The 19,580-nt window shown below is 34.5% G+C and overlaps 1 protein-coding gene across 1 annotated transcript in view; it reads right to left on the reverse strand.

Moving 5' to 3' along the window:
• Positions 1-19,580, reverse strand: part of LOC150102573 (chromatin-remodeling ATPase INO80-like) — a 215,959-nt gene that overhangs the window by 76,682 nt on the left and 119,697 nt on the right. Inside the window, exons 6-7 of the mRNA XM_090398709.1 lie at positions 18,185-18,308; positions 3,009-3,061 (exon numbers count right to left, since the gene is read on the reverse strand). Coding sequence (XP_090254835.1) covers positions 3,009-3,061; positions 18,185-18,308 — 177 coding nt within the window. The remainder of the gene's footprint in view (positions 1-3,008; positions 3,062-18,184; positions 18,309-19,580) is intronic.

Here is a 19,580-nt window from a genome sequence, read left to right on the forward strand (position 1 = left end):
TTTTCTATGTCAATGAGAAAATTGAATGTGTCACACGGGATATCTTAACTTCTATTTTTTATATACTTAAAAAATGTATTCATTTTTGCTATCGTAAAAATTGATCGTGCCATACGGGCTTTAGTCTATCTGCACAGCAGACGAGTCTTAACTAGTAGTATGTTGATCAACTATTATATAGGTAATTCACTCAATTCAGCATGTTTTGACATGAATATGGGTGCTTGCAGTGACTTGTTCAAAGCACGAGTACGATGGTATCGCAAACAAGTCAATGCATGTAAGTTGATTCAGGCTAGATTTCAAATCTATAAATACCAGTGGTTTAGGAATAAGTTTCATTATTTTTTGTGTGCTTTGACAACAATCGTCAAAAGTGTGTGATAAGTGGAGTCATACAAAGTGTAAATTAAATCTTTCATTTTGTGAATATTTTTGCAAATTTTATTACTTCATTATGTCTGAATATAAGAAGAAATGTCGACAGTACAGTACTGAGTATTTGAAATATGGTTTTATTCAGTCTCAAATATTTGAAATATAGTTTTATTCAAACTGTTATAATGGGGGGGGGGGGGGGGGTTACAAAATGTATGTCTTGCAAAGTGGGCGGTTGCCAGAAAAAGTTTGGCAACCTGTGGTCTAGACAGAAAGCTAGAAAGCTGGCAATCCAACTGCAGAAGTCCTGAGACAGTCCAAATGATGGGAGTTTGCTTAGCAAGATTTTGTGCCAGACCCAGTAAAAAGCTTTAGAGATATCAAATGCAACCAGTTGAGATTTGCCAAATTTCAACATGGCATTTGTCTAGAGATGGGTGATATATGAAAGTAGATCTCTTGTTGATCAGCAGCAATCAACAGGAGATCTATCCCCCCCCCCCCCCTTCCATGAATTCAACTCCACTAATTCTTTCTTTCCTTATCTTGGCATTGATAGCATAGTATGTCTCTAATTTTTTTTAATTTCTTCACCATTACATAACTTCACACGGTCGAAGAATGTCCCATTTTAGTCACATTAGATCTTCATTTCTGTGCTTATATATACATGGGTACTATGAGAAAACTGCTGCATTACTCCAGAATTCAATCTTCTCAACTTGATTTCTGAATTATGATACAGCCGAAGTAAAAGTTGTATACTTCAATATTTGAGCATTTCTGGTCAATATGATCTACTTCATCTGCATTTCCTTCCATATTTGAGGCTTTCCCATGGCTTTTCTTACCAGTATAGATTTGTTCTCCTAATTGCATTCCTAATGAATATTTTCTACTACTATTCTGTCAATTTTTATTTCATTTAATAAACTTTCAAAGAAATGACTCAAGATATCTAAAACATCTTGACCTTCAATTTTCCTGTTACCTTTAATCATGTAGGAAGTTTATTTTTCACTTGGTTAGACTACAATAAATTTAGTTGAATCCTTTATCGAAGTGTAAGCAAATAAAGTTTGTGCCTGAAAATATCTTCAGGACTGAGGTAAGGTGGTACATCCCTTGGCAACTCGTAGCAAAGGTGGACCAAACTGTCATAACTCCTTGTCTCAGTATCTCCCATAATGCAAAGCACATCTCCTTGCACACATGTCTACTGCTATGCATTAAGGGAAGGGCCACTACCCAGACCAGTTTCTACCTTTATTGAGGTCTCGTCAGTGGAAGGCAGACCCAGAGTGGTGATATTAAGCCAGAAGCAATGGGTCATATTTGCCTATTCGAGTTAACAACCGGTGTACCACCTTATTATTAAATTACTCTGGATTGGATTTAGAGAAAGGTGATGCAAGTTTATTTTGCACTTGGTTAGACTATAATAAATTTTGTTTAATCCTTTATCCAAGTGTAAGCAAAACAAAGTTTGCACCTGAAAATATCTTCAGGACTGAGGGAAGGTGGTACATCCTTTGACAACTCTTAGCAAAGATGGATCAAGCTTTCATCACTCCTTTATGGGAGATACTGAGACAAGGAGTGATGAGAGCTTGATCCATCTTTGCTAGCTACGAGTTGCCAAGGGATGTACCACCTTACCTCAGTCCTGAAGATATTTTCAGGTGCAAAATTTGTTTGCTTACACTTGGATAAAGGATTAAACAAAATTTTGTTTTATTACGCCATTCTTCTGGTTGCTTGAGAAAATGTTGCGAGATGTGGCTGTTATAAAGATAATCATGTCCAAGATACTTTCAGTAGTCCATAACACTTCCAGTGTTGTCTATTCAAAGCTGCTCAGCAGTTAGTATTTGCTAGCTATTGATCATTGCCTCACACATACAATTCAGACCATATTTAGCAGGAGGCAATCTAGCACAAATTTATATCTAGACACTGTGTATATCATGACATCATGTTATGTAGTCACGATATACACAATTCAGATAGTGCAGTTTAAAATTTCCAACTCATCCTCGTTTGTCTGACATTCAAGCAGCTATCTATACCAATGAAACACTATGGGAACACGGACATTGGAAGTTGAATATAGATTCTCTTCCAGCTAACTTTGGTCATTAAGCAATCCATATACAAGTTATATTTATTGTAGTCAATATACTCATTCTAGTGACCAAAGGAGTAACAGTCTTACATTGGAAGGTTTGCAATTGACGTGTTTTTTTTTTTTTTTTTTTTTTTTTTTTTTTTTTTTTTTTTTTTTTTTTTTTTTTAAATAGCATTAATGCTATGGGGATCTGGCCATGATATCTGAAATAGTGATTCTACCATACCATAATGTTTTCTCCAGCAAATTTATTAAAACAATTATTTTTATAACATAACTATATTCATAGTTCTTAACAGAAAGAATCCTTTAAATTCTTGGAAATACATACTTCATCAATCTTGTATACTGGTCATAATGAACTTCTTAATTTTATCTTTCAGAATTCAATCAATCATCAGACTAGTAAAAATTCAGCCTAGTAACTATTAGATTACTAAAGTAAACATATGTTTGATCTTTTAATTACATATGAAACAAAAATAGATAATTAATGTCTAACCTTTGAAATATCTCTTGACCCTTTGTTATCCATTTTTATCTTTTTTAACTTCCCTAAAAAAAAGATATTACAAAAATATGAAATCACTAATCATACATAAACATGAGATGTGATCAAAAAATTTCTAGTCACCATTTATTCAAATTTGTAGGTTGCATTACTGAGAAGAAATATCCTATGTTGCATTGTGACCTTTGCAATTTCTACTCCATCAAAAAATGGAAGACTTCAAAGAATAGCACATGAACATTAAGTACTGTACATTATGAATTGGGTTCCAAGATCAAACAATTAGCTCACACTTCTATTCTGGCATTTGTTCAAAGCATCTATAGAAAGATGGGGAGTATGAACAACCAGAGAAGTGGCATCATGGAGATTACTTTGTCTGGGAGGACAACTGGCCTTGTTCAATCTGCTTCCTCAGTATAAATTTCTAGCTCCAAATGGCTTAATTATTGCTCCTCATCCTTCTTTACTTCACATATAGAGCACCATGCAACCTTCTCCTCACCTTGCATTTTTTTCTTGAAAGTGAAGTCAGTACTAACAAAAAGATCTGATAATGTCAACTCAAAAGTCTCAGAGGCTATACTTGCCAAACCTCAAAACACAGGACTTCTGTCAATGTCTTCAATAACAGGGAAAGTGCAAAGGAATTACTAAAAAGTAGATGATGCAGAATAAATGTAGGTCCTATTATCTTAGCACAAAGTATATAACTGAAAAAGTTGATCACACCTATTTTAATTTGATAAACATTTCTCTATTAATTGAACTTATTAATTAAACAGGTAAAGATGACGTTATATACAAAAAATATACATAATCTTAATAAAAGTATGTTAAGCATCCATAATCTAGCAAACTTTGCTTTCCTAGTTTATTTTGATTCTATATTCATAAGAAAATGGACTTTCAAGAAAGTATCTATCCATATAATTGTACATAATTTCAAATGCAGATATGAAAGCTATCTACTTAAATATCTCTTCATGGAAGCATTTTCATAACTACACTATTTGTACATAGAGGATAATATCAAATAATTTGCCTCAGTATCCCATAATGCAAAGCCACTTCCTTTTGGAAGTGCATAAAACTAAGCATTAGAAAGAGTCATTACCTAAACAGGTTTTGACCTTGCTGAGGTCTCATCAGTGGAAGCTAGACCCAGGTTGAACTGATGCAACTTTGTTTGCTTACACTTAGATAACGAATAAAACAAACATAATTCTTGTCAAGTATAATTTACTTTTTAAACCAAGTGAAAAAAACTTTCTACAACCTTCATGGTGCAGTTTGTGTGTGTGTGAAAAAATTTTTTATTTACATCCTTCACTCGCACACCCCAAGTGATTAAAAACTCTTAAATTCAAAATGAAAAGGAAACACCGAATCTGAATGCCAAATCTAGCTTGCAGAGAGGTTCATCATCATCAAATTCCAGACATGTCCTGTAGATCCTCAAGGGGTGTACAGGATATGATAGTACTACATGAAAAATTTACATCATTACTAACTTCCTATCTACAATTTTCCTCCAAATCAGTCTGTTACTTGTCAAGACTGCAATATTATCATTATCAGATCTTATATTTCTATCGTCTAAGGCACATTGTACCGTATCAATCCACCTATATCTTGGTCTTACTCTGGGTCATTTTTCTGCCAACCTAGCAGAGAACACTTGTTTTGCTAATCTTTCCTCACCAATTCTGTTTAAGTGACCATATCACCTGAGGTTAGCTCTGCTAATGCATTCCTGGATGCCGACAATGTCAAGTTCTTTCCTAATATCCTCATTTTTAATATGATATTGCGATTGATGGCATCTGTTCACACCTCTAATCTTTCTCAGGACTCATATCTGCGGTCTCTAGTCTTTGGTCAAGTGTTTTACTTCTGACCCAGCTCTCAGATCCATAAGTTAAAACTGGTTTGAACACTGTCTTGTATACAGCTAATTTAGTTAAAAGAGGTATACCGTGAGTAGACATATCGATACAAAATTAATAATGGAAATAACTCACATACAAAGATTATTTAATACTATTTTTGCCTGTGTGTCACAGGCATCTTCGGCACATTAAGCTCAAATTAAACAATAACTGACAATTCCAAAAAGCGACACCTAAGTAGCTGGTGTAAGATAATTAAAAAGGTCAATAAATTTCCTAAAAAAAATAAAAAAAATAATACAATAAAAAGTTAGGAAAGATTAGCTGATTTGTAAAGTACTATCTTCCATAAAGGGGATAGACGTAAGCTGTCGGATCTGTTTAAGTTAGGAGAATGGAATAGAGTTTCACATGTTTCTTTATAAAGGCGTTCCGTGAGAAACTGACTTTTGTGAAGAACTCTTGTCTTTCTCCAATGAACTCTGTGTCTAGTGAAGATGGCATGTTCTGCAAGTCCAGACTTTTCAGGTTTAAAGTATTCAATATAAGATTGGTGTTGTTCTAGCCGAACAGAGGCAGATCTTCCCATTTGTCCGAAATAAGATAATCCACAAGAACACAGAATCTGGTAGACACCTGGATGATTAAGATGTGGAAGCTTGTCCTTAGGAGAAGTGAGAAAGGTGGAGATTTTTCTAAATGGTCGAAAGGCAACAAAAATATTCAGTGGTTTTAAAACTTTTGCTATACGTTCACTGATGCCTTGTACATAAAGGATAGTAATGCGCGTTATTTCTTCTGTGTTTCAAGAGGAAGACATATTAAAACTACTCAAAGTTCTTTTAATGAAGCAATTCTTATAACCATTAGATAGAAAGGAAGAAGTCATATATTGTAGTTCTTTCTGTAAAAGATCATCTGAAGAACAAAAGGAGTGGGCCCGATGAACCAGTGTTTTAACAGTTCCTGCCTTTTGACTGGGATGGTGATGAAATTCCGCATGGATATAATGGCCTGTATGAGTCTTCTTTCTATAAACTGAGAAATGTAGGTTACCATCTGGTTGGCGAAGAATTAGAAGATCTAAAAAGGCTAACTGCTTATTTGATTCAACTTCTAGGGTAAACTTGATCCTAGGATGAAATGTGTTTAACTTAGTGAGAAATTGTTGAAGTTCATCAGAAGAGCCATTCCATACAGCAAAAATGTCATCGACATATCTGAACCAATGCGTAGGTCTGGGAGAAATATTGTCAAAGATACGTTGTTCAAAATGTTCCATAAAGAAATTGGAGATAGCAGGAGAAAGAGGATTACCCATTGCTGTTCCTTCAATTTGTTGATACAACTTATTTTTAAAGGAAAAATAACCAGAATTTATTACAAAATCAAATACGTTTACAATGTCTGAAGGAAATTCCTGTTGTAGTAATTCAATGCTTTCCGAAAGAGGCACATTTGTAAATAAAGAAACATCTAAACTGATCATGATATCAGAAACGTCCAAATGAAGATCTGAAATTTTATTTTTGAAATCCAAAGTATTTTTTATATAAGTATCAGTTCTTCTAGTTGAAGAGGAGAGTAAATTTTATAAAAATTTTGATATTTTGTAAGTGGGGCAACCTATACAATCTACGACTGGTCAACGGAATGCCTGGTTTATGAACTTTTGGAAGACCATACAATCTAGGTGGACGACAGAAGGAGGTTTTAAGTTTTTTCTTTCGATCTTCATTCCATGTAGATACATTATCTATAAGAGAATTAAGTCTCTTCAATTGACTCTGGGTAGGATCCGATGTAAGAGGCCTATAAGTTGAACAGTTGCGAAGTAAAAGAGATATTTTTCTCTCATATTCCTTCCTATCTTGAATCACTACAGCCTTCCCCTTATCACCTTTCGTAATAATTAAATTATTGTTATTCTTCAGCGATTTCAATGCTTTAAACTCACAGTAAGAAAGATAAGGACGAGGAGGCTTGGCATGAAAAAGAATTTGTGCATATTCAAAACATAACCTGTTGGCTATTTTTTGGGATAAGGATCGAATAGCCCTGTCTATGTTATGAAAAAAATCTTTAAGTGGCACCTTACTCGGCGTAACAGCGAAATCATGTCCTTTTGATAAAACAAAATGTTCACAGTCTGTTAGTGGACGACCGGAAACATTTATAACTACTTTATCTATATCAATAGTATTATTACTGGATCTACGTATGCTGACCAGTGATTCAAATTTGTGTTTTAGCTTGTCACGAGAATCATCAAAGACCTTTAGGTAAGAACTCGAAGATATGCGCATTACAATATTAAAAGTTTCAACCATTAAAACAGATTCCAAAGCGGTTTTCATATCCATAATTTCTCTATTTAAGAGAGCAAGAGATTTTTTAGCTTCGTGTAGCTGATTATTTAAAAGAGACTTACTAGCTTTGAAGTAGATCCGATGAGCTTTTGGGAACCTAAAAACTTTTTTTATTTTACAACAGGTTCTAATAACCTGGGCCATCTTACATCGTTTAAGGAATAAGGAGAAAGACAAGAGTTCTTCACAAAAGTCAATTTCTCATGGAACACCTTTATAAAGAAACATGTGAAACTCTACTTCATTCTCCTAACTTAAACAGACCCGACGGCTTACGTCTATCCCCTTTATGGAAGATAGTACTTTACAAATAAGTTAATCTTTCCTAACTTTTTATTGTATTAATTTTTTTTTTTTTTAAGGAAATTTATTGACCTTTTTAGTTATCTTACACCAGCTACTTAGGTGGTGCATTGTGGAATTGTCAGTTATTGTTTAATTTGAGCTTAATGTACTGAAGATACCTGTGACACACAGGCGAAAATTATACTATTAAATAATCTTTGTACGTGAGTTTTTTCTGTTATTAATTTTATATCGATATACCTAATTTAGTGTTCCGACTAATTTCTCTCTTATTCCATATGAATTTATTCAATTGACTTCCTACCATACCAGCTTTGTTGATTCTGTTGTCTATTTCTATATTTAATTTACCATCTTCAATAAAAATCGTGCCTAAGTAGCTGAAATGGTTTACTTGTTCCACAGGTTTTCCATTCACAACACAATTGACATTTTCAATGATTCTGCCTATTTTCATTGTCTTTTTCTTTTTATTGCTGACCTTCATATCTATTACAACAGTTATTCAATTTAGTCAGAGAATCTTGCAGACTATTAGCGGATTTATTTAGAAGTATAACATCGTCCACATAAAGCAAAGAGCTGACATTAACATCTCCAATTCTGATATCATGTTTAATCCCACTTTCCTTCATAATGTGATCCATATAGATAATGAATGACAGACGGGATAATGTACATCCTTGTCTCACATCAGATTTACAATTAAACCACCTTCCTATACCTCCTTCAATTCTAACTGCTGACTGACAACACAAACAAAGACTAAGTAGTGCTTGATATAATGCGCAATTGACACCAGAGAACTGTAGTGTGTTGAATAGCTTCTCTCTTGGCACCTTGTCGTATGCCTTTTCCAGATCAACAAAACTTAAATAGATATCTTTGTTATATACCCATGCTTTCTCAACTATTTGTCGTAAAGTGAAGATCTGATCCTGACAGCCTCTATTTGGCCTGAATCCAGCTTGTTCTTCACCAAGCTTTTCTTTCACAATTCTTCTCAACCGTTTCTCAAGTATGCTTGCATAGATCTAGCCAGGAACACTCAGTAGGGAAATACCTCTGTAATTCTCACATTCAGTTTCATTTCCCTTTTTATATATGGGTACTATTAGAGCTCTACTCCAATCATTGGGAATTCGTCCCTCTGTCCAGGCTTTCTGAACTATGCAGTGCCGCCACTGTAAGTCTTTTATACCACAATACTTCAGCATTTCTGGTCAAATATCATCTACTCCTGCGGCCTTTCCACATTTCAAGCCTTTGATGGCTTTTTCTGCTTCAAGTATAGATATGTATTCCTGACTGCATGCTTGGTCAGTGCTTTTTACCACTGTGCTGTCATCATTGCTTGTTTCATTTAGCAGTCTTTCAAAGTAATTACTCCATACTTCAAGGATATCTTTTTCTCCTGTTTTCATGTAACCTTTATCATCTCTAACTCCTTTTACGGCACTCTTTCCTCCATTCTTAAGCTTCTTCAACAACCTCCAGAATATCTTACCACCTCCTTGATATTTATTTTCTATGTTCTTGTCAAAGTCCTCCCATTACTTTTGTTTAGCTAGTTTTACACAGTGTTTAGCTTTCTTACCGTTGTCTCCGTATTCTCTAAGAGCACAAGCTGAGTTATTTGCCAGGAACATTTGATATGTTTTCTTCTTTTCCTTCACTGCCTCGTGTCCACCATGGAGTTATGATTTTTCTATTCTTGCAGACAACCTCACCACATGCCTCTCTGGCTGAATCAATCAGGGCTTTCTTCAAGGCTTGCCACTGAATCTCCAAGGTTTGGTTCCTGTTCTCAAACTCTTTCATTTTTTCTTCAATAATCTTTGTGTATTTTAGTCTACAGTTCACATCTGAGAACTGCTCAACTTTTAATCGTTTTAAAACTTTTTACATGTTCATCTTTTCAGTACAAAATTGAATTTTATCCTGCTGAAGACAAAATAGTGATCGCTTCCGATTTCAAATCCTCTGTACACTCTGGTGTCCTGCAACAAGGAAAAAAAACATCACTATCAACAATAACATAGTCAATGAGACTTTTCTTATTCCTTGCCTCTTCTCTCCATGTGAATTTGTGCACATTTTTATGTTGGAACATAGTGTTAGTAATAACCAGTCCATGTCCTCAGCAGAAATCCAACATATATTTGTCATTATTATTAGCTTTGCTCTTTTCTCCAAATTTTCCCAAAATATTTTTGTATGTCTGACAATCATTTCCTACTCTGCTATTTAGATCCCCAACAAGGACCAACTTTTCCTTTTTTCATTGTGTCAAGTTGCTTTTTCTAAAGCATCAAAAAATTCCTCCACTTCTACCTTAGGAGAACTTTCTGTGTGATCATAGGTACAAATAAGTCTCATTGTCCAATTCCTTATTCTGATATTTGCCCACATCACTCTACTTGAGACTGCCTGCGAATCAAGAAGATTAGCCTTGTATTTTGTGTTGAATACTATGGCTACTCCTTTTCCTTGATTGTCATTTCCTGAATATAACATTTTGTATTTGTTATTCAGAAAGATCTCACCAGTTTTTTTCTTTTTTGTTTCAGTCACCCCTATTATATCGATCTGATACTTATCTAATTCCTTGGCGAGCTCCATTTCTTTGCCATTCAGGCTTCTTATGTTGATAATATAATACCGATCTTTAACTCTGGTGATGTTGAGTTGGGGTGTGCTTTCAGATTTGTTCCAGTAGCTGACTTTTCGCTGTTCGCCCTGGTTCCCTGGCGAAAACAACGGAGGCTTTGTTTAACCGGGTGATGCCTCAGCCGGCATGAAATTTTGTCATGTTGTACCATCATTTTCTATATTGGTTTAAGCCAATATAGAATACAATTTGGTCAGCTAAATCCCAAATTGCCAGCCCATCCTCTTTCGTTCAGTATCCCGGTAGATACTCAACAGGGTGCACCACGAGAAGGTGAGGATTGGACATTAGGTCAGAAGCCCTGGTCGGTTCTCTACATTCCTTTAAAGGCTATGTGGAGGTCTCCTCTCAGTTATACAGCTTTGACCCTTAAGCACCTTCTAATCAAAATAAAAATCTTTAATTTACAAAACACACACAAATATATATAAAACATCGAATCAACTACTTAACTAAGCAAGCATCAGTGTTTTGTTCAAATCACAAGAAAAAACTACAAAAACTTCTTTACAATCACATAAGCCAACAGATATTGTCCTATATGGATAAAACTCTTGGAAACTTTAGTTCCTTGCCACATACAGAATGTTTATTCCTTGTTCAAACAGGAGAAAGATTTAATACAAAAACTGCTCCACATATGACAGCAATGTAAGTCACAAATTCTTTTTGCAAATTCAACCCTAGCTGCAAGAGGGAAAAATTCCTACTTAAGTACTTCCACCAAGATCAACTCAATAACTGGCTAAGAAAAAGAGAAATGAAGTGTTTCTCCAGTGAATGAACGATTAGAAACAAACCTATAAGGTTATTCATAGGTTTCTGATGCTATATATAACACAGCATGGGTTATTTCTGCTAACCTCCCATAATAGACGTTACTACAGATATAGGCACTTTGCTACAAGATTTAATATTGTGGCTAATATCATCAAAATAAAGGTGACCTCCTGTTATCATTCTTCTCATTTAACTTCTGCATAGATGACCAAGATAATTTACCTGCAACTTTACCTGGAATATGGCATCACAAGCTTCCTATAGTCTTCTACCAGAAAGTCATAGGAAAAAGAAGAATACATATAGAAAGGTGTCATTGATTATTCATCATAATACTTCATGATATAAACAGCACTAAGAGAGAAAAAAATGCATTTATTAAACTTACTGACATTTCACTGGTTTTTCCACCCAGCATTGTCAGAGCAAAATTATAACTGACAGTCACACAGCACTGAACTAAATAATGGTGGAAAACATCAAATTATAAACTGGAAGAAGAACTTATGTCCTTACATGGTGGTGCCTCCTATGGGCCAGATAATAGTCATGTTAATTTAGAGAAGTCGGGCTATAAGATCTCAAAATAACAGTCTCCCAGGCATTCGGTAAATTAATACAACCATACTTGAAGTTGGGAGAGTGCTGCTTCATATGATGTTGATTCTAAAAGTAGTTTCTCCAACCTATAATGACTTCTATGTAATACAGGTATTTTCCTCCATTTATCTTTATGGTTGTCTGGGCTTATAGAGGGCACCATGCAAGGACATTCTATTTTCAGCTACAATTTGAATGGTTTTCTGCAATAGTGCTGTGTGCCTCTCACAGTAATAACTGTGCTCTGATGGTACTGGATAGAAAATCAGCAAAATATTAGTAAGTTCAATGATGTATTTTTTTTCATCTCTTGGTGTTGTTTATAACAAGAAGCATCATTATAAATGAATCATAAAAATGTCGAACAACTGGAAATCCAAAAAAGGCTTTTGTTCCTGATGGTATCCCACCAACTGTGCTTCAGAGATGTGCTCCTGATATAATGCATATCCATTATCATCTCTGCACTATAGAGTTGGAGCTCGACTTATGATGGGATTCCATTTCAATGATTCCATTTTAAGTCAAAAACCATTATATGAACCATAAGGACATATTAACAATTTATATGTCTGAATGCTAAAACGTAGTATTTTGTATTAAACAGGTGCTTCTGTGTACTTACAGCAAAATAACCAGCTGGAAATACAAATTCTACAAAGCTGCTGCATTCTTAATTGAACAAGTCACCAGAGGAGGCAGGAAAGGCTAGTTCATCAACAACAAATTCAGGAACTGCAACAAAACATACTAAGGATGGTTCACCAGAGGCTTAACTTGTGGAAGATCTAGATTCATCTTCAGGGGGACGAAATGACAGCAGGAGTGAGCTGTACATAACATCAGACTTAGTCTGCACAATTTGCCTTTTCTTTTCTGCATAACTTTAGAATAGGCATCAACAGTTTGCATCATTCTGTCTATTTTGCTAGATCTCTCCATGTTGGGGTCAATTTTCTCAAACAACCAAATTGCCTTATTAACAGAGGCAAATGCTTACCAATTTTTTCACTATCTATATGTTCACCGGGCATCCGCAGATGCCATATTGTCACTCCAATGCTCGCCATGTAGTCTTGTTGTTTGCTTTTCTGGAGGCCTCAACTCTCTGAAGATCAGTCACTCCACACACATCACCCAACCATCTCATTGACGATCTACCCTTCCTCCTATTACTGTTCTGAGAAGTCTCCCATCCTCTCAATGTGTCCAAAATATTTTAACTTTCTTCTGTCAATATCCTTAAGGAGTCTTAAAATTCTACTGATTTTTTTGCTAGCACCCATTCATTTGTACGCCTTTCAGTATATGATATCTTCAATAGCCTTCTGTAACACTACGTCTCAGATATCAGTTTCTTATCTGACTTCTTTAGGTTCCAAGTCTGAAATTCATAAGTCACTGTTGGAAAGACAACTGCATCCAAAATCCTCAACTTTGTTCCCATGTAGATAGATTCATCCTTCCAGATTTTATACAAGTCTCTGACTGTTGTTTTAGCCATTCCAAACCTTCTTCTGAACAGAAATTCTTTACATTAATAATGAATCCCAGGTACTCAAACTTGACTTCAATTCTTTCTCCATTAAGGTACACTTGTTTCTCAAGAGCTTCTCTGTTTGTATTTCCTTTGAGAACCATAATCTTTGTTTTGCTAAGCTTGAGTTGAAGTCCTCTGTTATTACTGATCTTGTTAACTTTGTCAAGAATTAATCCTAGTTCTTCCATGTCATTACAAAGGAGTACTGTATCATCAGCATACCTCAGATTACTGATCAATCTACTTCCTATCATAATTCCTGTCTTGAGCTCATCCAATTCTTCATGCATGATGTCCTCCGCATATATACTAAACAAGTGAAGAGAAAGTAAACATCCTTGCCTAACTCCTTTTTTTAAGTTGAAGTCAGTCAGTCAAACCAACACCTGCTCTTACCATGGCTTTTTGCTCTCTGTACAAGTTGGCTATCAACCTGATAGTGTTTTGAGGGAAAACCCAATCTTTTCATTACTTCCCACAGTTTTACATGCTCAACACAGTCAAAAGATTTAGAGTAGTCCAAGAAACACATTACCAGAGGGGGTCTGAATTTTTTATATTTTTCTATGATCTGTCTAATGCAAAGGATCTGATCTCTGATGCCCTTACCTTTCCTAAAACCTGCTTGTTCCTTGGGCATCTCTGCCCCAATCTTATTTAGCATGATCTTCAATAAAATTTTGCTTGTATGAGATATTAAACTAATAGTTTAGTTCTTGCATGCCTTCATATCACCTTTCTTATGTAATGGTATGAAAACAGACTTCTTCCAGTCTCTAGGCCATGATCCTGTCTCCTATATCCTTGTAATCAATCTATGAAACACTCTTATCCCTCCATCCCCTGTGGCCTTAATTCTGCACCTGGGGATTTCATCTGCACCTGGGGCCTTATTGCTGTTAAGCTGCTAACTGCTCTTTTAACTTCATGTGAGAGGACTCCACACTTTCTTCATCCACTCTGCTGTACAGTTCCTCACAGTATTCTTTCCATCTGTTTTTGATTTCCAACTCTTCTGTTAGTAATGCTCCATTCCTGTCTTTGATGACATTCAATTTGGGTTTAAACTTGTGCTACAAGTCACTAACTATATAAAACATCATCTTATAATTGTGCCTCCTCATCTGGAACTATCTTTTCACATTATTAGTATAGAACTTTTCCTTATATAATTAATAGAATTTTTTTCACTGTAAACTTTTTTTGGGAGATCAGCTTCTTAATGTTCTTCAGTTTTTCTTTCTCTCTTCTTCTGCAGCTTTCAGTGATTCTAGATATATACTGTCTTCATTTGAAAGCGTTCTTCCATTCCTAAAAATCTGAGTGTTTCTTAAATAATATATTCAAGGTAGCAATAATACCCTGGTCCATGAGTTGCAGGAGTGAACATGTTAATGGAATGGCTGTCATAAGTGTGAGTGGCAGAGTCCATCCCACAGCATGGAAGTAACCCATATATATATAGTGGATTCCAAATAAGGCGATAAGTGTCTGCCATCAAACCATCAACTTATTGCTAAACACTTGTCTCGTAATGGAATAATAATAAAAAGAAGTAATGGAGATAATCATCAACCTTACAGCAAGAAAAACTGTCAGCTAATCAGTGACCACTGAAATGGATTCCAGCAGTTAAGATCCATGGTGATTTCCTTAACTATATTATTTGCCTCTGGAAATGTATCACGAAATGGCCTGGCATCACACATTTCCCAACAAAATGCCACCATATGGTCTGTCTTCTGCCCTTTGGATTGTTTGCAGCATGTTATGGAGAAAGATGTTCTCTCTTCATATTTTTATATCAACTGTTCTTCAAGACTGTAAATAACCTAATCACTGAACTTAAATCCTATTAACAGTTTTGTTGATAATAGCACTCTCCATTATTGCAACTCATAAAACAAACCTTGCAGTGCTCAAACAGCTCTAACTTTAAGATCTACCATCAGAGATCTAAACAATGATTCCACACTATTCTTTGATGAGGTGATAACAACCTAAACACCTTTAATGCTTCTGAAACACTTTTTTTTTCTCTAAAACAAATCTTAGTACTTCCTATTTACCCACAATAATGCTAACTTGGATACCCAAGACCAGATCCCACTCTACACTGACATTTACTTATAGCCTTTAGTGGCATAACCACATCACTTCTATAGAAGCCTCTAGCTGAACAATAGAATCAAATTTATAATAGTCTTTTCTCTAGCAGTCTACCACTAGACTGCCAGAAGAAAATATCACCCCAAAATTCTGTGTTAATATGGAAGTATTAACAGAGAGCAATTCTTTTAATACTCTTGTGTCTTTTCTTTTATAATTCTTATGGGAATTTTGAAGTTCATCAAGTTGACACAAAGATGAAAATCTGATTTATTCTGTAGATAAATTAGAACCTAGGATGTATGATCACATATGAAAATAAAAAAAAGATATAAACGTAAAAATTTCAAAATATTTAAAAATAACAGGTGTAATTAACTCTATATTTAAACCAAACCTAGTTCAAAAACAAACCAGACTAAAAGTATACAATGCATTAGCCCTACCAGTGTTATTGTATGAAAGTGAAATCTGGACAATAAAACAAAAAGACAAAGATTAATAAGAGCAGAAATGAAGTTTATGAGAAAAATTGCAAAGTATACTCTATTTGATCACAAAAGAAACAAAAAAATTATGAAAGAATTAAACCAAGAATCAGAAATAGAAAAAATTAAAAAATATAAACATAAATGGATGGAACACGTTGAAAGAATGAAAATAGAAAGATTACCAAAACAAGCCTTAAAGTACAAGCCATTAGGAAAAAGAAAACCAGGACGTCCTCTTAAACAATTCAACGATGACTTCTAAGGCCGGAACAGGCCATGTAGGCCTAAATCCTTGATATGCATGATGATAAATTAGAACCAACCACTAAAAGAATGGTTAATGTCAACATTTGCAAGAATGGCAATTATAGGTTGAATAAGGAAAGGGATTAACATATCACCTCAGGAATGTGGAGGGGGAAAGCATTTCCGCCTCCACATTCTATTTAACATTTCTATTAAAAAGAATTTCTACCCTCTATTTTAATCAGGATTTTAATGAGAATTTTAATATTTCTATTAAAATTCTCAGAAAGAAGACATTAGTCTTCTTGCTCAGACTGTCCTTCACAAGACCAGATATCTTATGGAAAGACTCTATAAGAAACTTGAGGCATTACTACACCTTCCATATCTAAACAGATCCGATGGCTATTTATTCTCAATTGCACAGATAAATATCCATCACATCATAAGCAATGCTTCAGAGTGCTCAACTTTTTTTTTTTTTTTTACTATACCTCATTAGGACTTCAGTTGTAATTAGACTATGCCGTTCTACCAATACTCATGAGGTCCATTGTTAATCCTTTGACATGTCATATACTTATGCTTTTGTTAATTTTCTTTTACATCATTATTATTCGCTTACTAGTGAGTAACTTATATATAACAACTATTGTTATATATAAGTTGCTTATTGCTTGAAATATACAAGCAATCCATCATTATTATTCGCTTACTAGTGAGTAACTTATATATAACAACTATTATATGTAATTATGAGAAATACCAAGAATAGTGATCAGAACTTCCCCCATCTTTGCAACGAGTTGCCCTAGTGTTTGGACTACATGCTTTGGCTTACACTAGTATTCACCGATATTTTTATAGTTTACTATATTTGGTATGAAACTCTTTGATTCCGATCTTTGAGTTTCTTATTCGGTTTTGAAACAATGTGGGATTTAATATCCCCTTAATTTAAATAATATTACATCGCCAAAATGAAGCTTATTGGCTCTTTATATTTAAGTAATTTAATCGGTGCACCTTTTTGACAACTCGTACAGCAGAGTATACAACTTCTTTTCGCTATACCCTTAGTATTATTTTGATCTATGACTGATGAGACCTCAATAAAGGTCGAAACCGGTCCGGGTAGTGATCTTCTACCATAATGTATAACATCATACATCTCCTAGGAGATGGGTTTTACATTATGGGAAATATCAAGAATGGTGATCAGAACTTTCCCCACCTTTGCAACGAATTGCCCTAGTGTTGGACTACATGCTTTGGCTTACGCTAGTATTCACCGATATTTTTATAGTTTACTATATTTGGTATGAAACTCTTTGATTCCGATCTTTGAGTTTCTTATTCGGTTTTAAAACAATGTGGGATTTAATATACCCTTAATTTAAATAATGTTACATCGCCGAAATGAAGCCTACTGGCTCTTTATATTTAAGTTATTGAAGTATTATATGTAAGTTATATAAGTTACTCACTAATCAAGTGCTGTTCAGTGGTATGGCAATTTAGCTTCAGTTCTCATTAAAGTTCACTGTTCACTCTTATGTACAATGGATCCCCATTTTGAAACTATGTATATCACACTTCATATGATAGAACTACAGAAATTATTATACTGTCAGAGGCAATTTCTGCTATTGCATACTGGTAAACAATACCTAAGGCTTTTCTGGAAGTTCTATATTAAATGTTTTAAGGATACTTGTGACATAAAGACTAAATAGTATAAGCACGTAAACACAAGAAAGATATTTAATTTACGTGTTTATATTATTCACTATATTAAATGTTTTGTCCACCTTCAAGTGGCATTAGCAAGTGCTACTGCAGGCTGATCCTTTAATCTGAATAAAATTATCTAAAACACTTTAATGATAAAGACACAGGGTTCCAAATTTTACGGAGAGGCAGTGTAGGCTAAATCGAATTAAAAAAAAAAAAGTAAGAATTAGAGAGGATGACAGAAAATACTGACTATTTGAGAGGTCATATCACTGAGTTACTGAAAGTCAAAGCTTGAAGAGCTGAGCTGCAAATAATCTAAACAGAGTAATAAAAATAATTTCAAAATTAAACAAATCATTGTTATTTAAAAATGGAGTGCAACTCGGGGGGGGGGGGCTAACATTTTACTAACGTAAGTATTTTTACCTTTCTTTTTATCTATTTTCTTTTCCTTTGATTTCTTTTTTCCACCTAATATAACTTTCTGATGTTCATAAAACTTATCATAGCTAGACAAAAGTCCAGAACTATAGTACTGGTACTGGCGCAACTAGAACAAGAAAATAAAAATAAAATTAAAAAAATCTGAACCATTCATAAAACAATAAAAGTTAAAACACTACATACAACATTTCAATTAAAATACATCTTTTTTAAAAGAGATGTATTAAAAATCTACATCACATTAACAAATTCTAGACTTATCAGAAAGTAAGCATTTACTCAAAAATAAACATACTTAAAAAAAAAAATCCGTTATGGTTGCCATTTCTAAATTTCACAAAATCCATAATGAAGCTAATTAAATTTGTTAACAAATACTGGTACCCTCTATCCACTAATTTAGATTTTTTTTTTTTCTATCACCATCCTCATTTCCTTAGATGTGAAATAGTTATATAGTAAACTCTCGATTTAAATGACTATTAGAGGCTAAGGGTTGTCCGTAAAATCAAAAGTCCGTTAAATCGCAACTCTTACGAATAGTATTGAAAATAAAACACTTTCGGTGGCAGAGTATTAATATATTTCAATGGAAACATTTTTATGAAAATACCATTTCACTGAGGATGAGGCTTGAAAAAAAGCATCAAGTTTCAATTTTTTTTCCACTTTTATACTGTTTCTTAATAATTAACGATCGAAAGTGCTGAAAATGTTCATAAGCAATCACCTTTGGATCTGAAGATGCATCTATGAACGAGATGATGTCGTCCATGTGTTCTCTAACAACCTATAGTTTCGAACCAGTTGGAACTGTTTCTTCTTCCTGGTTGTCAACCTCCTGATTGCTCCATAGAATATCATCAGCAATCTCTTCTTGGATGAAAATTTCGTAGCTTGGGTTACCCTCATCGATGTCTAGCCACTGTTCAATGTAATTCTCACTAACATTATCACCAGCTCGCATCAAAGTTTCACGGAAATGAGAAGTTTCAAACCTCTGGAATCGCATTCTGGTTCACTTCCGTTCAGTAACTTGGTCCAACCATAAGTCAATGTTGCAGTCTTTATCTCCTTCCAAGTGGCAGCAAAATCAAAGACGACGGACTTGATGTTGTATGCGCTCAAATTTTGAAATGTAGTGGCTCCTCTTGTATCTTCTTTAGGATCATTTTCGTTCCTCTTCAAGAAACTACTTCTTAAACAACCTCTTGCAGGCAATAATGACTCCCTGGTCTATAGGCTGTATTATAGAAGTGGTGTTTGGAGGAAAGAATTACATTTTATCCTTCCATTCCTACTAACCAACTTCTCAGCATTAGGATGGCCTGATGCATTATCAAGAAAAACAGCTTTTACATCTTCAGGACCTCTTCTG

This window comes from Typopeltis vanoorti, chromosome 10 (genome assembly GCF_054136105.1).
Source record: "Typopeltis vanoorti isolate ZY-2024b chromosome 10, IOZ_Tvanoo_1.0, whole genome shotgun sequence".
NCBI classification, from domain to species: Eukaryota; Metazoa; Arthropoda; class Arachnida; order Uropygi; family Thelyphonidae; genus Typopeltis; species Typopeltis vanoorti.